This window comes from Pteropus alecto, unplaced genomic scaffold, assembly GCF_000325575.1.
Source record: "Pteropus alecto unplaced genomic scaffold, ASM32557v1 scaffold14, whole genome shotgun sequence".
NCBI classification, from domain to species: Eukaryota; Metazoa; Chordata; class Mammalia; order Chiroptera; family Pteropodidae; genus Pteropus; species Pteropus alecto.
Window position 1 is genome coordinate 7,087,705 of NW_006436810.1, and position 20,989 is coordinate 7,108,693.

General features: G+C 42.9%; 1 protein-coding gene and 1 pseudogene across 1 annotated transcript; both read left to right on the forward strand.

Annotated features, from left to right (window-relative positions):
• Positions 1-154: 154 nt before the first annotated feature.
• On the forward strand, positions 155-10,259 carry GRP (gastrin releasing peptide). Its single transcript, XM_015590798.1, is given in 4 exon segments — positions 155-293; positions 4,859-5,037; positions 5,039-5,109; positions 10,208-10,259. Coding segments are annotated over 4 exon segments (441 nt in total).
• On the forward strand, positions 3,616-3,734 carry LOC112481325 (annotated as a pseudogene).
• Positions 10,260-20,989: the final 10,730 nt, after the last annotated feature.

The following is a 20,989-nucleotide window of genomic DNA, read 5'->3' on the forward strand; positions in this document are numbered from 1 at the left end:
GTATAAAGTGGGGGCCGCGTGGAGGCTGCAGCGGCGGCGCGGGCGGCGGCGGCGCAGCTCCTCCGAGGTCCCGCTCCCGCTGTCTCTGCACCGCGGGGAGAGCGCACTCTGCGCCCCGCCTCGCCGCGCGCTCCAAGGGCTTCCCGCCGGGACCATGCGCGGCCGCGAGCTGCCGCTCGTCCTGCTGGCGCTGGTCCTCTGCCAAGCGCCCCGGGGACCGGCCGCTCCGGTGCCGGCGGCGGGAGACACCGTACTGGCCAAGATGTACCCGCGCGGCAACCACTGGGCGGTGGGTGAGTGTCCGGCGCGCGCCAGTCCCCGGTGGGACCAGCCAGCCTCAGGGCGCGGTCTCCCCAGCTCTCAGCGTTTCGGGCGCCAGGCTTCGGGGGCTGGGTTTGCTCCAACCTTTCTACCCAAGCGTCATCCCCGTTCGCCCAAAACTCCACTCCACCCTTCCCCGTCCTGGGAAGCCGGGGTCCCTCGGCAGCTGCGGGCTGGTCCCCTGGTCCTTTCCCGCTCTCTTCCCTCTTCCCCAGCGCACCGAGCCAGCGCGCAGCTCTCCAAAACGCCCAGCCCTACGCGAAAGGAGCTCACTTTCCCTCCGCACCTACCCGGCACCTCCTTTGATCCCGCACGGTTCTCTCCTTGCACAACTTTGGGAAGCCGGGTCCCCGAGCGCGACTCTGAGCCCTGGTCCAGTACGGCGGCGGCCTTGATTCTGACTGGCGTGAGCCCGGGCTGCGCAACTGCCCCGGGCAAAGCCACAGGTTGGGGACCCGGGGCGTGCGCGCCTGCCCCGGGTTTCAAATATGTTCAGCTAGCAGTGCCTGAATCCCGGCTCTGTTTGTGGCATTCCCGAATTTTCTCAGTCCTCTCCTGCCTGTGCAGTGATCCCTTTTTCTCTGCCTCTCTGCCAACACTCCTTCTTTCCATTCAGCAGGCTTGGCGCTCCGGGCATCGCGCCTGCCTTCCTCGCTGACCCCGGGCTCTCTGTCCCCTGAGCCCCACTTTTCTCCAGCTCTCTAGACCTGCGACCTCTCCTCCTCCCCCAGCTCCTTTCCCGGTCTCTCTGCCAAGTCCCGCTCTCCAGGCACCCGCTGGAGGTTCGCTAGTCCGGGCTCCCGGACCCCCAAGCGGCGAGGGCAAGGCTGTGCACCCACAGCTGTCCCTCAACTGGGAGGCAGGTAGTGTCTGGAAGCCTGGGGCTCAGCCAGCGTCACCCCAGAGCATAGCTTCTGGCAAATATAAAGCGTCTAACTTCCTCAGAAACCTCCCCATCAAGCCAACTACAGCAACCCCAGCATTTCCTGGGAATCTGGTTAGCCTCTAAACAGATTTAAGGGTGGTGGTGGTGGTGGTGGTGGTAGTGTGTGTGTGTGTGTGTGTGTGTCTATTTCCTTCGTCATCTGCTGGAAAGAAACTTGCTAATTCAAATATCAACCAAAACACAGATTCTTGTTGTGAACGGGCGAGGCTGGGACTGCCAGGTGCTCAGCTCTCTGGGTGGTCTGTGCCTGTCAGAGAATTTGAGCCTCCTGGTTGCAATGGAGTAGTTTTCACTACTGCAGAAAGAATCGTTTGCCAAGTCTTGCAGCCTCAGGGATGAAAGCATTTGAGATCTCTGAAATACACTCAGAACCCAGGAGTCAGGCGTGGAGAGGAGACATTGGGATTGTGAAGGTAAAAAACGCACCCTCAAGAGAAGAGGACATTTAGGTGTTAAAGAAGCCACATCTAGAATTGACCTTCTGGGAGCTCAGAGCTAGTGGCCATTGTCCAGTCCAGCCACCTGCCGGTGGACTGGGAAGGCGAAGTGAAACTTCCAGATTTCCAACCTCTTTTTGCTCGTCCATATTTTTGTACGAAAAAGACCTATTATTAGATAACTCTTGCAGGCCCAAAGGAAGACAAGAGAGTTTGCGAGAAGCTAGAATCATGTTCTTTCTGGCCCTGATTACTGTAATTCCGGAGCACAGCTGTCCCCAGGTAGTTAGGGCGTCTGGCATTTAATCACCCTTCAGGGTGGTGCTTGGGCATTCCTAACCCAAAACGTACCAGTGGCAACCTTACATTTTCTTATTTGCTCTCAAACACACTCTGTTTCCTTTTTCTCCTTTGGCTGGCTATGCAGAGTCGAGGAAAAACAACACTTTGTGTCTTAACGGGTATTTTCCTAACTCTAAGTTTTGAATTCAAAAAAATTCATTTATGTGTCGAAACTACTATTTTAGTGGTATTTTTTAAATGACTAAAAGGACCAAATCTAATCCTGCTTTCCCCTCTGGGCACAGTTTTATTATTTCAAGTGCTTGTCTTTTGTCTATGCTGATATCTCCATTATTATGATATGGACATAACAAAAGATGATGGGAGAAGAGGTGGAAGTGGCATATCATCCTTGTTGCCATGGAGATGACTGTTTGGTTGACAGTTGCCAGCTCAAAAGTGAAACAGGACCAGGGAGTGTGCACTTTCCTTAATAACCAGCTTGTGGATGCCTGGGGTGGAAGTTAGAACACTACCCACTCACCAAATATGCAATTTAAAAATTCCAAAAAATGTCACAAGGGTCTACGTGTTAAATCAATCACAGAATGGAAGACTACTTTATCTTCCCATTTCAGAAAAGTCGACAAAATTATTCAGGCATGATGACGAAAATGAAGTTATTGGTAAAAACATCTCCATGACTCCTCTGCTTCATTGGCAATAATGCCTTTCTCCTCTCCGGTATCCTAACGAGATGACAGGCAAGGACAGAAGGCGGGAGTGACCGAGGTCATACTGGGAGCACCGGGTTCTAATCCTGCTTTCTCATCATAGTGATTCAATTGCTTCCATATAAATAAAGCCAAATGCCTCACCACATCCTGGGAAGCTATGCGACATAATCACTGTTTTGGCTACATGCGAGGCTAGTTAGTGGATATCTAGGTACCGTGTTGACCAAGCAGATAAGTGAGGAGCCGATCATTCAGGATTCCAACCCTTCAGTTAGGACGGTGTCCTCAACAGGTTCTTGGAATTGTGTGGAGTGTCATAAGTGCCTTGACAAGTGTTCACACTGCAATGCAGTAACAGCTCATTTTAAGGCTACCCAATACTCACAGAATTAATTTTCTGAGTCACATAATGAGTCATGGTATACTGATATGTGATCCCTGTTTTAAAAAGTTATACTAGAAAGCCTTTTGTGGACCTTACTTTTATTTCCAGACCCCAGAATGATTTCTAACTGCTTTATAGTCTTAGGAAATTCAAAGACTTCAAAGCAGTATAATATAGTAGAGTCTGGGCTGTGAGCTGATTTTAATCCTAGAATCTTCGCTTATGTGTGTGTTAACCTTGGCAAGTCTCATTTTCATCAAACGTACTATAGGGTGGATCGAATTAAATAATCTGCATTTAAACATCCTGGAAACTGTCCATCGCAATAAACATGCCAGCATCGAAGTTACAGTGAGGGCTTCTCTTGGTGGATAGAGCTGCTGGAAAGGGACCTTTTTCTATTTTGAGTGACTGAGGTCTCTCCAACATCATTCCCACACTTCTAATGCCAGACAACGCTGCAGCCACGAAGAGCTCTTTCTTTGTGAGCTTTAAATCCAAAGTACCATCTACGGCCATGCCACCCTGAACAAGCCTGATCCTGTCTTATCTCGGAAGCTAAGCAGGGTCTGGCCTGGTTAGTACTTGAATGGGAGACCACCTAGGAAGACGGGGTGCTGTACGTGTAAAAAATAAGGGATTGTAAGCTGACAACGTCCTTGCAACCTGTGAGGTCAACCAAAGGTTGCCTCACCTAAAAAACAAACAAACAAACAAACAAATAAATAAATAAAAATCCAAAGCACCATTAATATTACAAATGTGAAAATGCTGTAAAAGCCAATAACAGAGAGATGAGAAAAGTCAAATGAAGAAGGTAAATAAGATAATGTGAGCATATTTAAGCAATGGGCTTAAGTGTTAAGAACGCAGACCTTGAAATTCCTACCTCCTTCTGACTCTATGGCTATGTCCACTTGCATACTTGAATGTCCATGTTTTCAGTGGTTTGGCCTTCTGCACAGCAATTTTTATTTATTTACACAACAGGTGCACATCCCTGGAGCCATTGATAGACTTTCACTGATCATTTTAGACATCCAAGAGAAAATTCTGCTTTTATGTGACTGCAAAGCGTTGTTGGTCAGAACTTGTTTTCAACTGTTTTTTTTTTTTTATTACATCTTAACAAACTGTAATTTCTAGGTGATGCTTCCTAGATTCAATCTCAGCTAAAATTTAAACTTTCTGAGGAAGTTTAAATGAAAAATTCCTTTGGTACATTTGTATTACAGATAAGAGGTAAGCAACCCCTTCTTTTTTTTAATCACACAAAGAAAAGCATCAAGACTTTTCAGTAGCAGTTTAAAATTGGTTGGGGAGGATGTTTAAACTCCACCATTCAGTTGGGAATGGAATTCGGTGCACACAGAATTGGTGATAGAATTTTAGACATGGAAGATTCCTTAGATTTCATCTATTCCAAGTTGTTCACTTTATAGTTGAGAAATTGAAGACTGGGGATGCTAAACGACTTGGCAGAGGTCGCCTAGCTCGTTAGCAGAGAGGCTGAAAGCAAACCCAAGGCTTCTGAGTTGCAGGTCTGAATTCTGCCCAGCTCATTGAATGTTTTGAACACAGAGCAAAATCTGTCAGTCATTTATGAACTAGCTCCTAATGATAAAATGCTGTCTATTCTGCATTTAGGAGGAAGCAGCAGAAACATAATTGGGGTCCTTTCAAATTTCTCATTCATTCGTTCCTCTGGGTTAAGTCTGTGACATTCTGCTTTTGTTTTGTTTTTTTACAGGGCACTTAATGGGGAAAAAGAGCACAGGAGAGACCCCACATGTTTACGAGGGAGGGAGCCTGAGGCAGCAGCTGCAGGAGTACCTTCTGTGGCAAGAAGCTGCAAGGAATTTGCTGAGCCTCATAGAAGCGAAGGGGACCAGAAGCCATCAGTCACCTCCAAGGGAATCCCCTGGAGATTCACCAGTCTACTTGGGATTTCAAGATTAGAAGCAGCTTTGAAGATGTAGGTTCAAGACACAAAGTAGGTTCAAGACACAAGGAACCTGCTGGGCAAGTGGGGGTGGGATGGGGTGCAGCGGGGGTGGGAGGTGTCTGGGGAGAGTTGGAGGAGAAGGCCCAGCAGGAAAGAATAAAGTTGTTTACAATATAAGCCTTCACGGCTGACGCCAATACACGCCGAGGAAATTAGTCGACAGTTTCTATGTTCTTTTCTTTTCAACATCATAGATTATTTTTCTTCTTCGCACATTAAAATGGTGTTGGTTCAAAACTCCGGTTTAGGGGTTTTATTAGCCATTGTGTTATTTGTTAGCAATGGTGCCTTGATGGGACTTTTGCAATCTGCCAGGCCCTTCCAGAATATTTTGATAGTAGGGCCACAAATTATTTGAGTTGATCCCTGTGGGTCTACAGATATGTTTACTTTTGACGAGCACTCGGGGAAGGGCCTCTTCGCAGGTGTTTTTAGGAGAGAGCATTCTCAGTTTATGACCTTTTATGCAAAATAGTACTTTATTTTGTTCCAAGGTTACTTAGTTCAGGTTTCATCCTAATATTTCAAAACTAAGTGAACATATCCTAGGGCAACTGATTTGTCCTGTAGATGATCTTATGGAAGATACGGAAAACTAATTAGACCAAACCGGCATTGTTTAGACACAAAGACAGTCAACGAGATAAAGGAACGAATAAAATGCATAGGAATAAAATGAGGCAGCTGAAAATGAACTGATTCTCCTTAACTTTTAGGAAGTTTTCATGAAATTTATGATAAAAGAAAAAAATGATTGCAATGCTAGGAATAACAATAATAATAACAGCTAGTTTTATTGAGTGTTTACTCTATTTCAAGTCCTAGGTGAAGCTGTTGACCTCCTTTTGTCAGTTAATGCTCACAGCAGTCTGAGAAGGAAGTTTCAGGAAGATTCTATTATTCTCTCCATTTTGGATTCTCAGTGAGGAAACTGAGATGATCACATAATTTTTCTCTGGTGAAACCAGGACGAGAGCCTGCACTGTCTACCTTGGACAGTCAGCTGCCGTGAGACACCTTCTGGGAAATGGTCCACATTGATCTTGAACATGAAGGATGCAGGATGCAGTAGCAGCCTCGTTTCTCCCTGTTTCTGATAGTAGATAATACTGCTCTTCACTCACAGAGCTTCAGCGGCTGGCTTCTTCACTTTTTCATGGTGGTTAACTCTTTGATCGACGGCCCCTTCGCAGAGGATCAGGCTGGCTTTGCCAAGCCTCAGCAGCTCCTCTGGAGAGAGGCTTCGTGTTCCACAGCCCTTTGGCCCACTATAGATTCTCTAGGCTAAATCCAAACTAAAAGTTCATTTGTTGCATTAAACACCTAGAGAGAATAAAGGCTCTAGATGCCCTTATTCAGAAAAAAAAAAAAAAAAAATCTGGAAAAGATCAACCAATAGAGAAATAAGTACCAACTCTGTACGAAGTCCTGAGTGATTCTCTCGTTCACACTGTATGGTAGGTGTTACCGGTGCATATGACCAGCACCCTTTCTTGTTAGTGGATCACACAGCTCTGAGAATTCCAGAAATTTGGGATTACCTTCTCAGCCCCTGGCTGGCCAGGCCTTTTCTCGGTCAAGTGCTTTGCGGGACTTCCTGCTGGCGGTTGTCCAATGGCAGGCAGTGCCTTCTGTTCGTCTAAAGAGTGACACCAATCAACACCACAAACCCTCTAAAATCATTTTACAAACACTGAAATGGACTTACCCTTATAGCCCATTCACAAAATACTCCTCCCCTCCAAAAAAAAACGCAATCCTGGTATTAATCTCTAGCGCCTTGCTTTTGAACTAAATAGCAATATCCACTTTGAGTTGCTTTCTCCTCGCCCCAAATCTGGCTCTGCATAGCTTTGGAATGTTTTGAAGAATTCACTTCCTTCCTCAAAGATCAAAATTTTCCCCACCATATTCAGAAGAATGTTCTGTAAGTTTGAAGGCAGTTACAAAAGAATAGCTCCAGAAAGGTAGTTGAGTGGCAGTAGCATAGATAGACTGAGTGGGCCATCACAGAGAGCGGCTGCTCCAAGGCGACAATATTTATCGGTATTCGATGTGACTTGAGAAGACATCTTTTGTAATTAGGTCTTGCTTTTCTATTATGTCTTTTTATGCCTCGTTTTTCTTTTTACAAATTCAGAGAGCCCATCTCATTTCATTCCATCGCATGTTGAATAATTAGCTATCGCCCACATGGTACCGTTCTTTTGAATATATTTCCTATATTCAATGGTTAGTTTCGTATTTGCATAAACTAAAACAGCTTATCACTCCCTTTTGTTTTGGAAAGTCTGCCTCAATGAAAATATGTTATGAAAATTGAAAAAAAATCTTACGATTGTCTTATTCACAAAGAAGGCACATTGAGAGAATAGTTCTGTTGGAAATCCACATCTCTCTCGATGTCAGAAAGAAGTTTGATAACTTAGCTAGGCGTTGTCAAAATAAGCAGCAGTTTTCAAAGCCTGAAGGGTTTTCCTTTTCTTTTTCTAACTTTTTTTCAGTTACAGTTGACATTCAATATTATTTTATATTAGTTTCAGGTATACGGCATCGTGGTTAGTATAGTACCTACCTGGCACTATACATAGTTATTATAATTATTACTGTACTTCACATCCTTGTGACTATTTTGTAACTACCAATCTGGACTTCTTAATCCCTTCATCGTTTTCACCCAGCCCCCGAATGCCCCTCCCATCTGGCAAACATCAGTTTGTTCTCTGTGACTATGTGTCTGTTTCTGTTTTGTTTGTTTATTTTGTTCTTTAGATTCCATGTGTAAGTGACGCCATATGGTATTTGTCTTTCTCCGTCTGACTTATTTCACTTAGCATAATACCCTCCAGGTCCATCCACATTGTTACAGCCATTTTTTTTATGGCTGAGTAATATTCTATTGTATATATGTACCACATCTTCTTTATCCAGTTGTCTCTTGATGGACACTTAGGTCACTTACATATCTTGGCTATTGTAAATAGCACTGCAGTGAACATTGTGGTGCATATGTCTTTTTGAATTAGTGTTTTGGATTTCTTTGGGTAAATACTCAGAAGTATTGCTGGATCATAAGGTAGTTCTATTTTTCATTTTTTGAGGATCCTCCATACGGGTTTCCATAGCGGCTGCGCCAATTTGCAGTCCCACCATCGATGCACGAGGCCTCACTTTTCTCCACGTCCTCGCCCGAAGGACTTTTCTTAAAATTAAAAACTGTCCACATATGCTCCCCTCTCCCACTTCAGTGAGAAGACAGCGAGTCCTGTTGCCAACTGTCCCAGAGCTGTAGTCAGAAGCGCTGAGCATCCTTCAGTGTTTCGATGACAGACATATTGACTTAATTCAGAAAAGACTTATGTAAACGTGTACTGAATCCAGACTACGACATCATGGCAAACAAGCTCCAGAACTTAATCAGTAATTATGGCCAATCATTTTCAAGGTTAACCTTACTATTTCTTTTAACTGTACCCTTTTTACAAAAATTAATGGAACTTGGACCCTAGGTTTCTAAACACGAAACAGCGTTCGGGTCTGCTCCAGGGCCTACCCCATAATCCTGAATGTGGCTGTGGTTGGCCTCGGTTTTAATAAAGGTTGAAGTTGGCCTTTGGGTTCCTTTTGTAATTTAGCCAGTGTGTTTTCCTTGCAGCCTTAGGTTTTTCCTCTTATTTGGACGACCTGAGGAAAGGGCCCTGGGGAATGCATTGCCGAGGGTGTTACGGAGAGGAAGGAGAAATGAGTTCGCCCTCACTTTTAAAGAACTGATCTCACTCACTGTCCCATCAAATCAGTACAGAGAATAGAAAGGTTTTACTTCTTAATGCATGAAATGCTCCAAAAAAAAAAAAAAAAAAGCAACATGCAATCAAGAATACCTGAAACTCCTCTGACCACCTGGCGGATTCCGTGAAGGAACAGAGGACGGTCAGGCCCCGCCTCCAACGCAGCTTCTCCGCAGCCCCATCCTGCCTCCTGGGCCTCGATCTTCCTGGGATACACAACTCTTCTTGTCCTTGTACCTTTACTTCCGCTCCCTTGAACCCAACTGCTTGGATTCAATATTTTGAGCCAATGGGGGATTTCTATGGACCCTTTTCCACATCCTCAACTGGCCCCTTTTATGACCTGCATTTGCAGAGAAAAGCAGAGCTTATCGGCTTTTGTGGGACTTGAACCCCAGGCCCTGGCCTCATGAACCCTTGGTGGAAACAGTTGTGCCACAGAACAGGTAAAAACTGGCCTGCGAGGATCAGTCATTTCTTTATTGTGAACAAATGGCTGGTCTGGATATTGGGGAACCTGACTTACCAGAGAATGTAGGAAAGAGGACTCAGCTCTAGTCCGGGTGAAGAGTGTTTTCTCATCTCAGCCTGTAAAGGGTGCTGTATGGGAACAAAGAAGTACTTTTAAATTACAGCTCCTCATTCTTTCTTCAGCCTTAGTTAATTTGAACAGAAGCCACAACAAGCAAACCGCAATAAATTTAGAATTGGCACGAATCCAAATTAGCTTCTCTTTGCAAGTGGCTCACACTGCTACCATTTACAGTCATGGGTTTACGATGTGTAATTGTGCAATTCATAAACTAGCTCTGATTTGTGTAACGAGGCATTGCCAAAACAAGCGAAGGAAGAATTACGATTCCACATTCCCCAGTAGCTCTCCTACCCAGCTGCTACTTCGGTGGCAAGTTCCCGGGGATAATACATTTCATTTCCAACATTAGTCAAAATATACCTGAGTCATATCAGGATACAAATTAAGCTAATGTAATGAAAAGACCCCAAAATGTAATAGCTCCAAAAAAAAAAAAACCCCAGGAAGTTCATTTTTCTCTGGGGATAGCTCTGGTTCTTGAGCATTAACGTGCTGAGTAAGAATTACCTGGGGGACTTGTGAAAGCCCCGACTGCTGGCCCCCACCCCCAGAGTTTCAAATTCGGTAGGTCTGGGTGACCTAGGACTTAACTTTCCTGACAAGCTCCTCGGGATGCTGATGGTTTGTTGAGAATGAATTTACTCAAGTATTGGACTTTGGCATCGCTGGCTACATTTGCTTAACTCTTTCTAATATATTTTAAATTGGTGATCTCTCTGCTCCAGGTTCTCAACGTGAAGGAAGGAGCCCCCAGCTGAACTGACAATGGCCATCACAGCCTCTCGAAGGAGCAAAGCAAATCCCCGAAGAGACCGTGTTCCACGGGCATCAGCTCTACAGGATCATCAAGATTTCCTTTGTGCAAAATAGTTAACTATTCTTGTATCTTTCGACCTTGACTAAATTGATGATTTTCAAGCAGCTTTGTCTCATTTGAACTTGTTTGCTGTGAATAATTGTCTATAAAGAGTCTTCCCATTAATGCTCTTTATATTTAGGCTATTTGTCAATTATATTCCAGTCTCCGACCTGCTACCAGTCAAAATAAAAGTTTGAACATATTGTCCAATGGGCAGGTGATTCTCTTATTTCAAGTCCAAATGAGAGGACAGTGTGGCAGAGTTTAACAAACAGCTCGATAATGAACTTGTGTGCTTACTGATGAAGGCAGGCTGAAGTTTTAATTCTCTCCTCTGAATCCTTGTATACAGCCTTTCTAAAAGTTACTACTAGAAGCTCACTCTATCATTACCATCAGATAGATTAAGTCAAAGGTAGAGGCTAACCTTATTCATCACTTAATAGTTGCCAATGTTATTGATATTCAACTCAGAGCAGTTTGACAAACTGAGAATAAACATTCTCACTTAATAGATGAGGAAACAGAGGGTTAGAGAAGTCAAGTGACTTGCCCAAGGTCACATAGTGCAACTAGGTAGGATTCAAACATCCAAAGTCACCAATTTTTCTGAAGCATTTAACAGTTTCTACATTACCTAATTTTAAACCTCCCTTTCAGTATATTTAAGTAGCACCGTTTCTTCAAAATCTCATTTCTGGTCTTGGAGGAGAAGTAGTTCCCATAGTCGGATGTAGTCGGATTCATGGCAAAAGGACACGAATTTAAGAGAGCACCTTCCATTTTCAGAGAACGTGACCTGGCGTTTCGTAACACTCACCAGTTCCATTTTTATCATGACATTCACACGTTGACAGATTTTAAAGCTTCTTGCCATATGCTTAGTTTTCCTTCATGTAAGGAAACCACATTTGAAACAGTAGAGATTTATCTTGCTCCTGTTTTGATTGTCGAAGAACCACATGAGATGTGATGTGTTCTTTCTAATTTCTTCTCAAACCGTGTCCATTCACAATTGATACAGAGCCAAACATCTATGTGAAATGTATTTCAATGTTTGACCACCTTGCACTTCTTGAGACCCTCTTGGGTCTCTTTCTCAAGAACTCGATCCTGAGCTGTGTCAACTACAGTCAGCCACATAGCTAATGACAAAGGGGTAAGCCCTATCAGAAAGATTTGCCTGCCGATAGGACACTCACGATGGTGGCATTTCCAGCAGGGAGAGCAAGACAATGCTCCTGGAATAGCCCCATCTAGACTGTCACTTGCCTAGCTATCTCGTGAGAGAGATGATCCTGTATTTTAGCTGCAATCGCTTTTTCTCCATGAGTTCTGACCGGGAGACCAGAGCAGCTCGCTCAAACCTCCTGACCCTGGCAGGGTTCCTTGGTGTCAAGGCCAGGTCAGTATGAGAATCCCTTTATTTAAGAGCTTTTGTGAGCCCTTGTTTGCAAGTGGAGTCTCGTCACGTATCTGTGTATGCATATCGGGTCAGGTCATTTTTAGCTGCAAATAACAGGATCCACCTTGGGTGAAGCAGGAAAGGAAGACCTTAGGAGAGGATAGTAGGCAGGGGAGACCAGAGAAATGGTCTCAAGGCTGAACTTGCAGGTTCAATGCTCAAAGCCAGGCCTCTGATGGGGTTGATAAGATGGCAGCTGCATACATTGCTACCCCTAGAGCATTTTGCACAACTGCCCGTGTTGGCGTTGTCTTCCAGGGCCTCTCACTACCTGTGCCCACAGCATTATGCCCTTGTGAAAACTCTTCCGTCCTTGGCTTACTTCTGAATCAGTCTTGAATATCTGTGTCTCATTGGTGGAACCTAGACCACATGTCTGTATCTAGCAGTGAAGAAAGCTGGGAAATGTAGTTTCTAAGATTCTACTTTGGAAATATGGGACAAAAATTAGGGGAATCTATCAAAAAGAAGAAGGGTGTTTTAAAGACGTGGTCAGCCACAAATAACAGATGTCCCCTTCACCTCTTGCCCCCAAAAGAATTTCCTTGTTTACTTCTGCCCATTCCTATTCTAGAGACCAGTTAACATCCAGCTTGGGATTCTGGGAAAGCAAGAGCCTCGTGTCTGTCTGTTCTTACAGCATACGAGCCAGGTGTGTACATACAGCACAAAGAGACGATTGCTTTTAAAAAGTGCCAATATTTAGAAATCCTTGCAGCAGAGCAGGAAAATCAGGAGGGAAAATCCAAAAGGGAAGAAAGCAATAATTGCCTCTGAATTTGTTATTTTAAAAGCACAGTCTTTTTTATTTTTATTTTTATTTTTATAAGTGCTGCAGGGAGGATTGATTTGGGTGATTTGGTCATCTTTGCTTATGATCAGAGGTTCGGTAACACACCAAGCAGACATTTCAAGCGCTGTAGTACCATTTCCAGACCCCTAATTCCCACCGTTTTGTTCCTGCTGGAGATATTGGATGATCACAGAGCATTTTTTACCCAGCTCCAATGTGTGGAGAGTAATAGAAGTAAAACGTGAGATTTACATCATTCATTTTCTCAGCCACAGGCTGCTTTAATCCGACTCTGTGAAATAGCATTTCAAGGGGATCCCACAACGATGATCTATTGCCATTCCCAGAGCAGAAGGCCACGGTCATTGCGTGCACTGAAAATGCTCTTTCAATTAGTCACCTCCTTAATTAGACTCACAGAAACATCTCTTTACTTCCCTCCTCATTTTTCTTCCACTCTGCTTGGCCCATATAATGTGTAGCCTGATTGACAAAAGAGATAGATCTCACCGCAGGTGGATTGAAGGAGCTTCTAGCAAGAGACGAGCGTGTTTTCATCCTTCCACTTGGACACAGTAACCACGCCCTGCCCTGGTTTCTCCACCAGGTGGCGCTCCGGCAGCTCTGTCTCCAGACACCCTCAGGAGTGGCCTCTCCTCTGCGGGTCAGGCTGCTCTCTTGCTCCTTGTAGGAACAGAAGCCACTCTCTCACACTTCCGCAGTGGCTGTCTTACTAGAGCACACAACACATGTTCCCTGATATTTGGACTTGCTGTTTGGTTCTTGTCGTCATTCAATTACTCTTAGTGAATGTTCCACTTTTGGCGTACTTGGTGAAATCAAACAAGGCATAAAAATTATCATCATGAATGGGGATTGAGTGGACACAGACAAGGAAATTGAGGTCACCCGGGTTCACGGAAGGCCATCTATCAAGGTGCAAAATGTAGGAGAGCCTAACAGAGCCCTTCTCTTTCATACTAGCCTCCATCCTTGCTCTCTCCTTGAAAAGACCAGAGTTCTCCATAGATTAAGACATAGGAGTCACGTAGATTAATTTGTAAATCAGCTGGAAGGAGAGAGTCTAAGTCTTGTTTTTATTTTGTTGTCAAACTGTTAAAACAGAGCTTGTATCCACATGGGAAATGTTTATACAACCAGAGGAGCAATAGCAAGTGTTTCTTTCTTGGGTCTTTTCTTCTTTATCTTAAAGGCTTTGCTCTCCTTGGTCAATTAGCTGGATTTTTGTTCTCTAAGCGCATGTGTTGTATAAGTGTTGATTCATCTCTTTTCTGGTTTCTTAGTTTCTTCATTCCTAAAATAGGAACAATGATATTTGTTGCTTCTTCAATGTAATCCAGCTAAAAATCATTATTTTTCTAGCTCTTTTCTGTCATTCCTGAGAGTGTTGTCTGGATTTTTTTAGTTCATCTTGTAAGAGATATTTAGATAAAAGTAAAATTATACTTTGAGCATGATTATTATACCACTCATATTTTGAAAAATTCTCTTCTGCCTCCTAACTTACTTAGTTCTAAGAGTTTCTTAACATGTATTTTTAAATATAAAAGTCTACTCTTATGTTAATTATTTAGTTTATTACTTCCAAATGTGGGATTTTCCCTATTGGCTTATACCAATGATAGACAAAATAGACACTCCCCTTTGGGAAAATGGGGTACTTGTGAGTTGTATCTATATTGACTAGTGATTGCACTCAGATACATGTAATGAACAAAATAAAATGTCCATACCTTGAAGAAGATAGATATTGAATTTTCCCTCATATCAAAAGAAGTCTGGGGGCTAGCAGTCCAGTGCCAATGCAGTGATCTAAGGATTCTGAGCCAAGATCTTTATGATTTTCTTAAATATTCCTCAGTAATCAGTCACAGGATGGCTGCTACAAGTCGAGCCAACACACCCCAATTTCATCCAGAAAAAAGAAAGGCAAACAAAAAAAGATGGGCCTACCCATATCATGAAAGCAAACTTTCTCAGAAATCCATAGTCTTTGTCCTTTAGTCAGAACTGTGTCACACTGTGTCACATGACCAGCAAAAGAAGCTGAGGCATTTACATTGCTAACCATCCCCCCTTCCATTATACCTTCTCCCCCAAACCATGTTATTCTTAATAATAAGAAGATAGATGCCGGATAGGCAGTGTTTGCCATGTCATCTATTACAAGATTGAATCTGGGAAAGAATCAAGCTGGACCTAGGCGGTCTTAACCTGACATGACTGGAAGACTCCTAGACTACTAGTCTCCGATTCAATACGAGTTTCTCTTCCCCGTGTCCCTTCTGAATGCTGAGTGACAGAAAACCATGATATACACAGTATGCTTTCTTCATAGCCTCGCCTACCCTTCATATTCGAAAACAAGGGACTGCAATAGAGATCATGTTTTGTTCATTGGACGTCATCTTTCATTTCTAAAAGTAAACACAAGTTGTGATATCTCCTGAACAGTCATGTGCTGGTTCTCAATGACGGGGATACGTTCTGAGAAACTCGTCATTATGGGATGTCATCGTTCTGTGAACACCATAGAGGGCACTTACACAGACCTAGATGGAATAGCCTACTACACATCTAGGCTACGTGGTACAGCCTATTGTTCCTCAGCTACAAAGCTGTACAGCACGTTCCTGCCCCAAACAACACAAGATTAAATCAAGCACAAGAGAAAATGATGTGATCAAGAGACGAGGCAAACACGAGATGTATGAGGCTGTTGTCGGTATAACCTGGGATATTATCTTACAGCAAACTTTGTTTTTATAAGTAAAAGGAGCATACTCTAAAATCATGACAAAAAATATGGTATCGTAAATACATTAACCAGTAATGTAGTCATTTATTATCACTATCAAGTGTTATGAACTATACCTAATTGTATGTAATATTCTCTTATACAATTGGCAGTGCAGTAGGTTTGTTAACACAAGCACCACCGCAATCCCGTGAGTAATGTGTTATGCTTTGACTTTATGACAGCTATGATGTCGCAAGGTGATAGGAATTTTTCAGTTCCATTGTAATCTTATGGCACTACTGTCATACATATGGTCCATAGTTGACCAAAACGTCATTTGGATAGAAAAGAGACTATTTTATAGACCTTCAGGAATACACATTATATGAGTTAGGCTACCTTTGGCTGTTAGTAACAGAAAACACTCAACTCAAATTAGAATAGAAGATTTTTAAAAAATGTGCTGTCTCAGATACAAGAAATCTAGCAGGAGGTGGGATCCAGGATTGTTTAGTTCAATTTATTTCAGGAACTCAAATGTATCTTCAAGTCTATGGTCTTTCTGTCTTCCCAACATTGGTTCAGATTTTTCCCTCATGGTCACAAGAAGGCTGCTGGAGTTCTCGGTATCACATCCAGACAAAACAACATTCAAAGAAAGAAGAGAGGTCACCTCTTTTTAGATTTCACCTTATTAATGGTAATGAGTCCTTTCCCAGAGGTCCCTAAACCTCTTACACTTCAATGACCAGGTAAGTCATAGGCTTGTCCTAAACTAATGAAAGAATCAGACCACTGGGACCTCACCTGATTAGAATTTACCAATGAGTCATGTGGGAAGGCGGACAGAGACCTGAGCAAAATCAGGGCTCTCTCAGTAGGGAAGGAGTGTGGCATTGATTCGGGATGGACGTCCCATAGCATCTGCAAACACAGAAGTCATTTCTTGTGACCTCAAACAACCCCGGATCTATCAGTACAGCAATTTCAAAAATTAGTCACTGCTATTAAGCGTAAACATGCTGGGTTTTATTTAATTCTAAGATACTCATATAAAGTCCTTTTGACAGTTTTAAGATTCTGAGTCCTCAAGAACAAGCAATTGTCCGTTTCTCTTGCTCCAAGCGCCGATGCTGTGATGAAGTTGGCAGGCTGCCCCTCTCTTGTGGGGGCCTCCCTCATCCTTTCTCCTTTCTTCACTTTGGAAAACTAGTGGCTGTTACTGTAACGACATAATCGCTCCTCTGACTCCACTGCTGAAATAAAGAGATGTAAAGAAAATAGAGAGTTTCCAATTGAGCTCTCCTCCGCCTGGCAATTTCTCAAGATGCCTCAGCTAGAGACAGCCTAAATGGACAGGCTGGGGGATGGACTTGGAAAAAAAAAAAAGCTTACACCAGATTGTAGTCCTTTCTTCCCACTGAATTCCTGGGGATGGAGGGAGAAAAGAAAAGTGAATAACGTGGAAAACCATTTATCTTCGAAGTTAGGAACCGGCAGCCTGCTGGTCAGATGCTGCCTGTAGAGGCACTCCTTGCCTGGGCGGTGTCTTGAAAATTTAAATTAGTCACAGACACTTAGAAATCAAGGGATTTCACATACAAATCCAGGTTGCGAGCATTTGCAAAATCGAAAGACCTGCTACTGGGCTTGCTTTTCCTGATGACGACCAGTGCCTGGCGTTGTCCCTGTGTGGGGCTCAAAGGCTGCACATCGCCATGGCGCCCGCCCCACCCTCGGGTCCACCCCTGCCTGCTGTATTTGTTTACATTACCTGCCACCCAACTCTAAGCATCGAGTTGATGATGCCAGTTGAACAGTTACATATGGCAGGGGCGAGGGGACTACTCCGCAGTTTGTTCGACAATGTTATTTAAATTCCCACTCACGCTTGTGACTCTAGCTGTGTGTGCAATGTGTTAGGAGGGTGTTTGTCACATAATATTTGCTCTCCCAGCTAATTTTGAAGATTCACTCCTTCCCCATCTGGTCACTGGAATGAGGAAGGGAGCCTGGTGAAGGAGAGGTGACATTGCTAGGTGGCGCCCTTGACTCCGAAAAGCTCCTGGTGAGCAGTTCTTGGAGAACAGAGCTGGAGTGGATTCTAGTGCAGAATGCTGCTGAAGCTCTCACTGTCTCTGGAAACAAACCAAGGAACAGATCGCCAGTAGCACCTTGCTGAACCCCTGCGGGCTGTGCGATCAAACCCCAGTTCGATCTCTCTCTGCCCTGCTTCATCGGATTTTATGGCACTTTACATGTTTGTGCACGGTTCTCACAGATCCAACCAATCATTACCTAGAGACTTTAATGTCACAAATAGAAATTTCCATGGTTCTCTGGATAATGACATTGAGAAGTTGAACTTGCATGAAGACCTCCAGAGATTCTATATGATTTTGATAGGTGAAATGTGTGTGTGTGTGTGTGTGTATGTATGTGTCTGTGTGTGAGAGAGAGAAAGAGAGAGAGTAGTCATGTAAAGTGAGAATCTCTGTCATATTTTGAAGACATCAATAAATGTCTCTGTCCAATCTCTACCTTGGTGGGCTGGTGGTGGGCACAGGGCCTCCCTGCCTCCCTCTGAAGTCTCACCTGCTTGCCGAGGGGCCGGGCTTCATGTTTGTTGTATTCCCTCTCCTCTGGACCGTGTGGGCTGACTTTCTTCACTTGGGATTGGCCAAAAGCAAACTATGCAATCCCAAGCACCTGCCACTTAAACAAGAAGCAAGTTATTATACTTTAAACTGTAAGGACTGTGTTACAGGCATACTTGCAAGTCGGGTGACAACAAGATGCCCACTGTGCTCTCTGAGCCTGCCTCATTTCTGGCACTGCTGGGTAAGCTTGGGGTTTACAGAGTGCCACCAAGGAAAGGAGATTCGGGGCGGTGACATTGTTGCTGAGGTGACATATGGATTTAGTTTGTAGCAGATCTCAAACAAGATTTTCAAAAAAAATTTTAGGGTGAATTTTTCTTTTTAACATTATAAATCCTCCTTTTGTGGTTTTTGTTTTTTGTTTTTGTGGAGTTTTTTTTTTTTTTGAGATTTGTTTCTGAAAGTTTTACACTGTGGGATCTTTTTTTGTTTGTGTTTTCCCTGTGTGCACATAGTTTTCAGAGATTAAGGAAAGTTAGTATTTTTGTTTTAGTGGTTACCTTTAAAAATTTTACCTCTATATGGTCTCTTTAGACATCTATTTTTATAGGCAATTTAGTCATTTTCTACTCTGAATAATGGTTCCGTCATTTCCTCTTCTTCCTTCTCTTTACCCTGTTATCCAATATTAGTCAATAAAGTTACCTTTTTTAATATTTAGCTTTGTATCATTAAGTATACTTATACTTCTTTTTTTATTTATCAGTTTTAAGTGGTATTATTTGACTTTGAGCTATTACACAGAAAATTTAGTTCTGATCTTTTTCTTCATTTCTCATTTTTTTGATTGGTTGCATCATTTCTATATTGTTAGTACATATAACATCTGCTTTCTGTTCTGTCACACTGAGTCTCGCATTTGCTTCATCGCCGTTCTGTAGATAGCATATATTCAATGCTCGTCCACAATTCTTTTGCTGTGGTGTCCTTAGTTATCTCTTGATTGGCTGAAATCCATCCTGAATAGTTATCTTAAGAAGGGCTCTTAAGGATTAATATTCTCTGAATTCCTGTCTTTCTAAAACTACTTCTCTATAGCCTCTGCTCTTGAAGGAAAGCCCATCTGGAGTCAAAATCTTTTCTTGAGTATGCTAAAGATGTTCAGTTGTCCACACGGCTTCCATGACAATCTCGGCAATTTTAGGCAGCACTGATACATTTTTTCTGTTCAGCTTCAAGTCATAACTATCTTCTAGTATTACTGACATTGGCATTTGAGGGTTTTGCTTCTTTTGCATAATGTCCAGGAATAGTAAAGAGGAAATGAGAAGGTACAGTCTCATAAAACTGTTTATACTTGAACAATTGATGGGAATCTTTAATAAAGAGGATAGAAAGATGTGCCTTTGACTCTTCCTATAACACAAGAGCAGATATCACTTTAGCATGAACAGAAGTCAGACCTAGAAATTCCAAATAAATTATTTTACTTACTATTTCAGAGCAACCCTTAAGATAGATATTAGGCAAATTATACAGATTGGTAAATTGAGTTACATAATTTAAGAACAAGATCAGGGGCACCTGGCTTATAAATAAATATTAAAAAAAAAAAAACCAACAGGAAAGAAACCCATTCTTTTAACTTCCAGGCAAGTTCTAGTTTACTCTACTACAGCCGTCTCCTACAAATACCCCAGAATCAAAAAGATAATTTTCTTCCTGGGACAGTTTAGTGTCTGTTCTATGGAGCAAGTAAATAAATAGAGCAGTTCTTAATCTCCTTTCCTGTCTTTGAGCCTTAAGCCTCACCAGCATCTCGGTCTCTCGTGTGCTAATTGGAGGGCGGCTATACGGGTCACTGAGCCCCAAAGTATCTTCCCATCAGATTTCTCACTCACCTAAATTCTACTATTGGAAAGTTATTCTTTAGGATGGTCATTACATCCTCAGGACTTTACTTTCAAAATGTAAATATTTCTAGATGGGTTGTGTATTAAAATACTTAAGTCATTAATACCTTAGTATAAATATCAGGTATTGAAGTTAGAGATTAACCTGAGTGGGAATCCTACAGCATATGCTACCTAAGGTCTAAATCTATCACCTGTTTGCTGTAATTTGAAGGATACTAGGAAGGAAATACCATGTATCAACTTTTTGTATTGCCCAGGCATCTAAAATTCTACCCTTAGTATAATTTGTTAAATTAATTATGAATTAAGAATTGCCGACTTTAAGGCTCATTTTATTAAAATGCAAATGTTTCTTCATGAAAGGTTTAAGAGGTTAAATCAGTCACAGTTTGATTCATGTACAGAATTTAGAACCCATTCCTTCCTAACCTGAAGTATGGAGGGGCCTGAAAAGGTAAAAGCAGAAGCTTCCTTGGCCAAGAATCCCCGTGGTCGGGTTGACTTGACCTGGGGGCGAATCGGAGTGGAAAAGGAGGGGCTTTCCACCTAAAAGGCAGTGTAAAGCCCCTGAACTTGGGAGGAGGGCATTACTGGGCAGAGGAAAGACCCTTCTCATTCACCGAGGCCGATTCTGGGAAGCAGGGTTTCTACTAGGAAACTCCCAGGGCACAATCAGCAGGTGAAGTTCTGAAGTCAGCCATCAGGTGGCACTCTCAGACAAGTTACTGAATCAGTTTATTGGCTGGATCAGAATTTTGCAGCGGGGAGGCTATGAATGGTACTCTGGTCCTGCCCCCTGATTTTACAGGCGAAGAACTTCAGCCAGAGTGAGGCTACCTTGCCTGAAGCCACATATCAAGTTGGTGGCAGAACCGAGGTTTCTGTGATCTTCTGACAAGGAATCCGATTGCCTCTCTACAATAGTAATCTGAAAGGAGTGTTCCTTACCCACAATGAAACAAAATACAGAAAAGACAGAAGGCGCTGCTGTTTAATCTGAATACAGAGTCTTGCAGGCTAACCCTTGAGCTTTGAGCAGTTTTGGTCAACTATCAGGTAGTCACATATACTGAGGTTTTGATTGCTCTAAAAAAAAAAA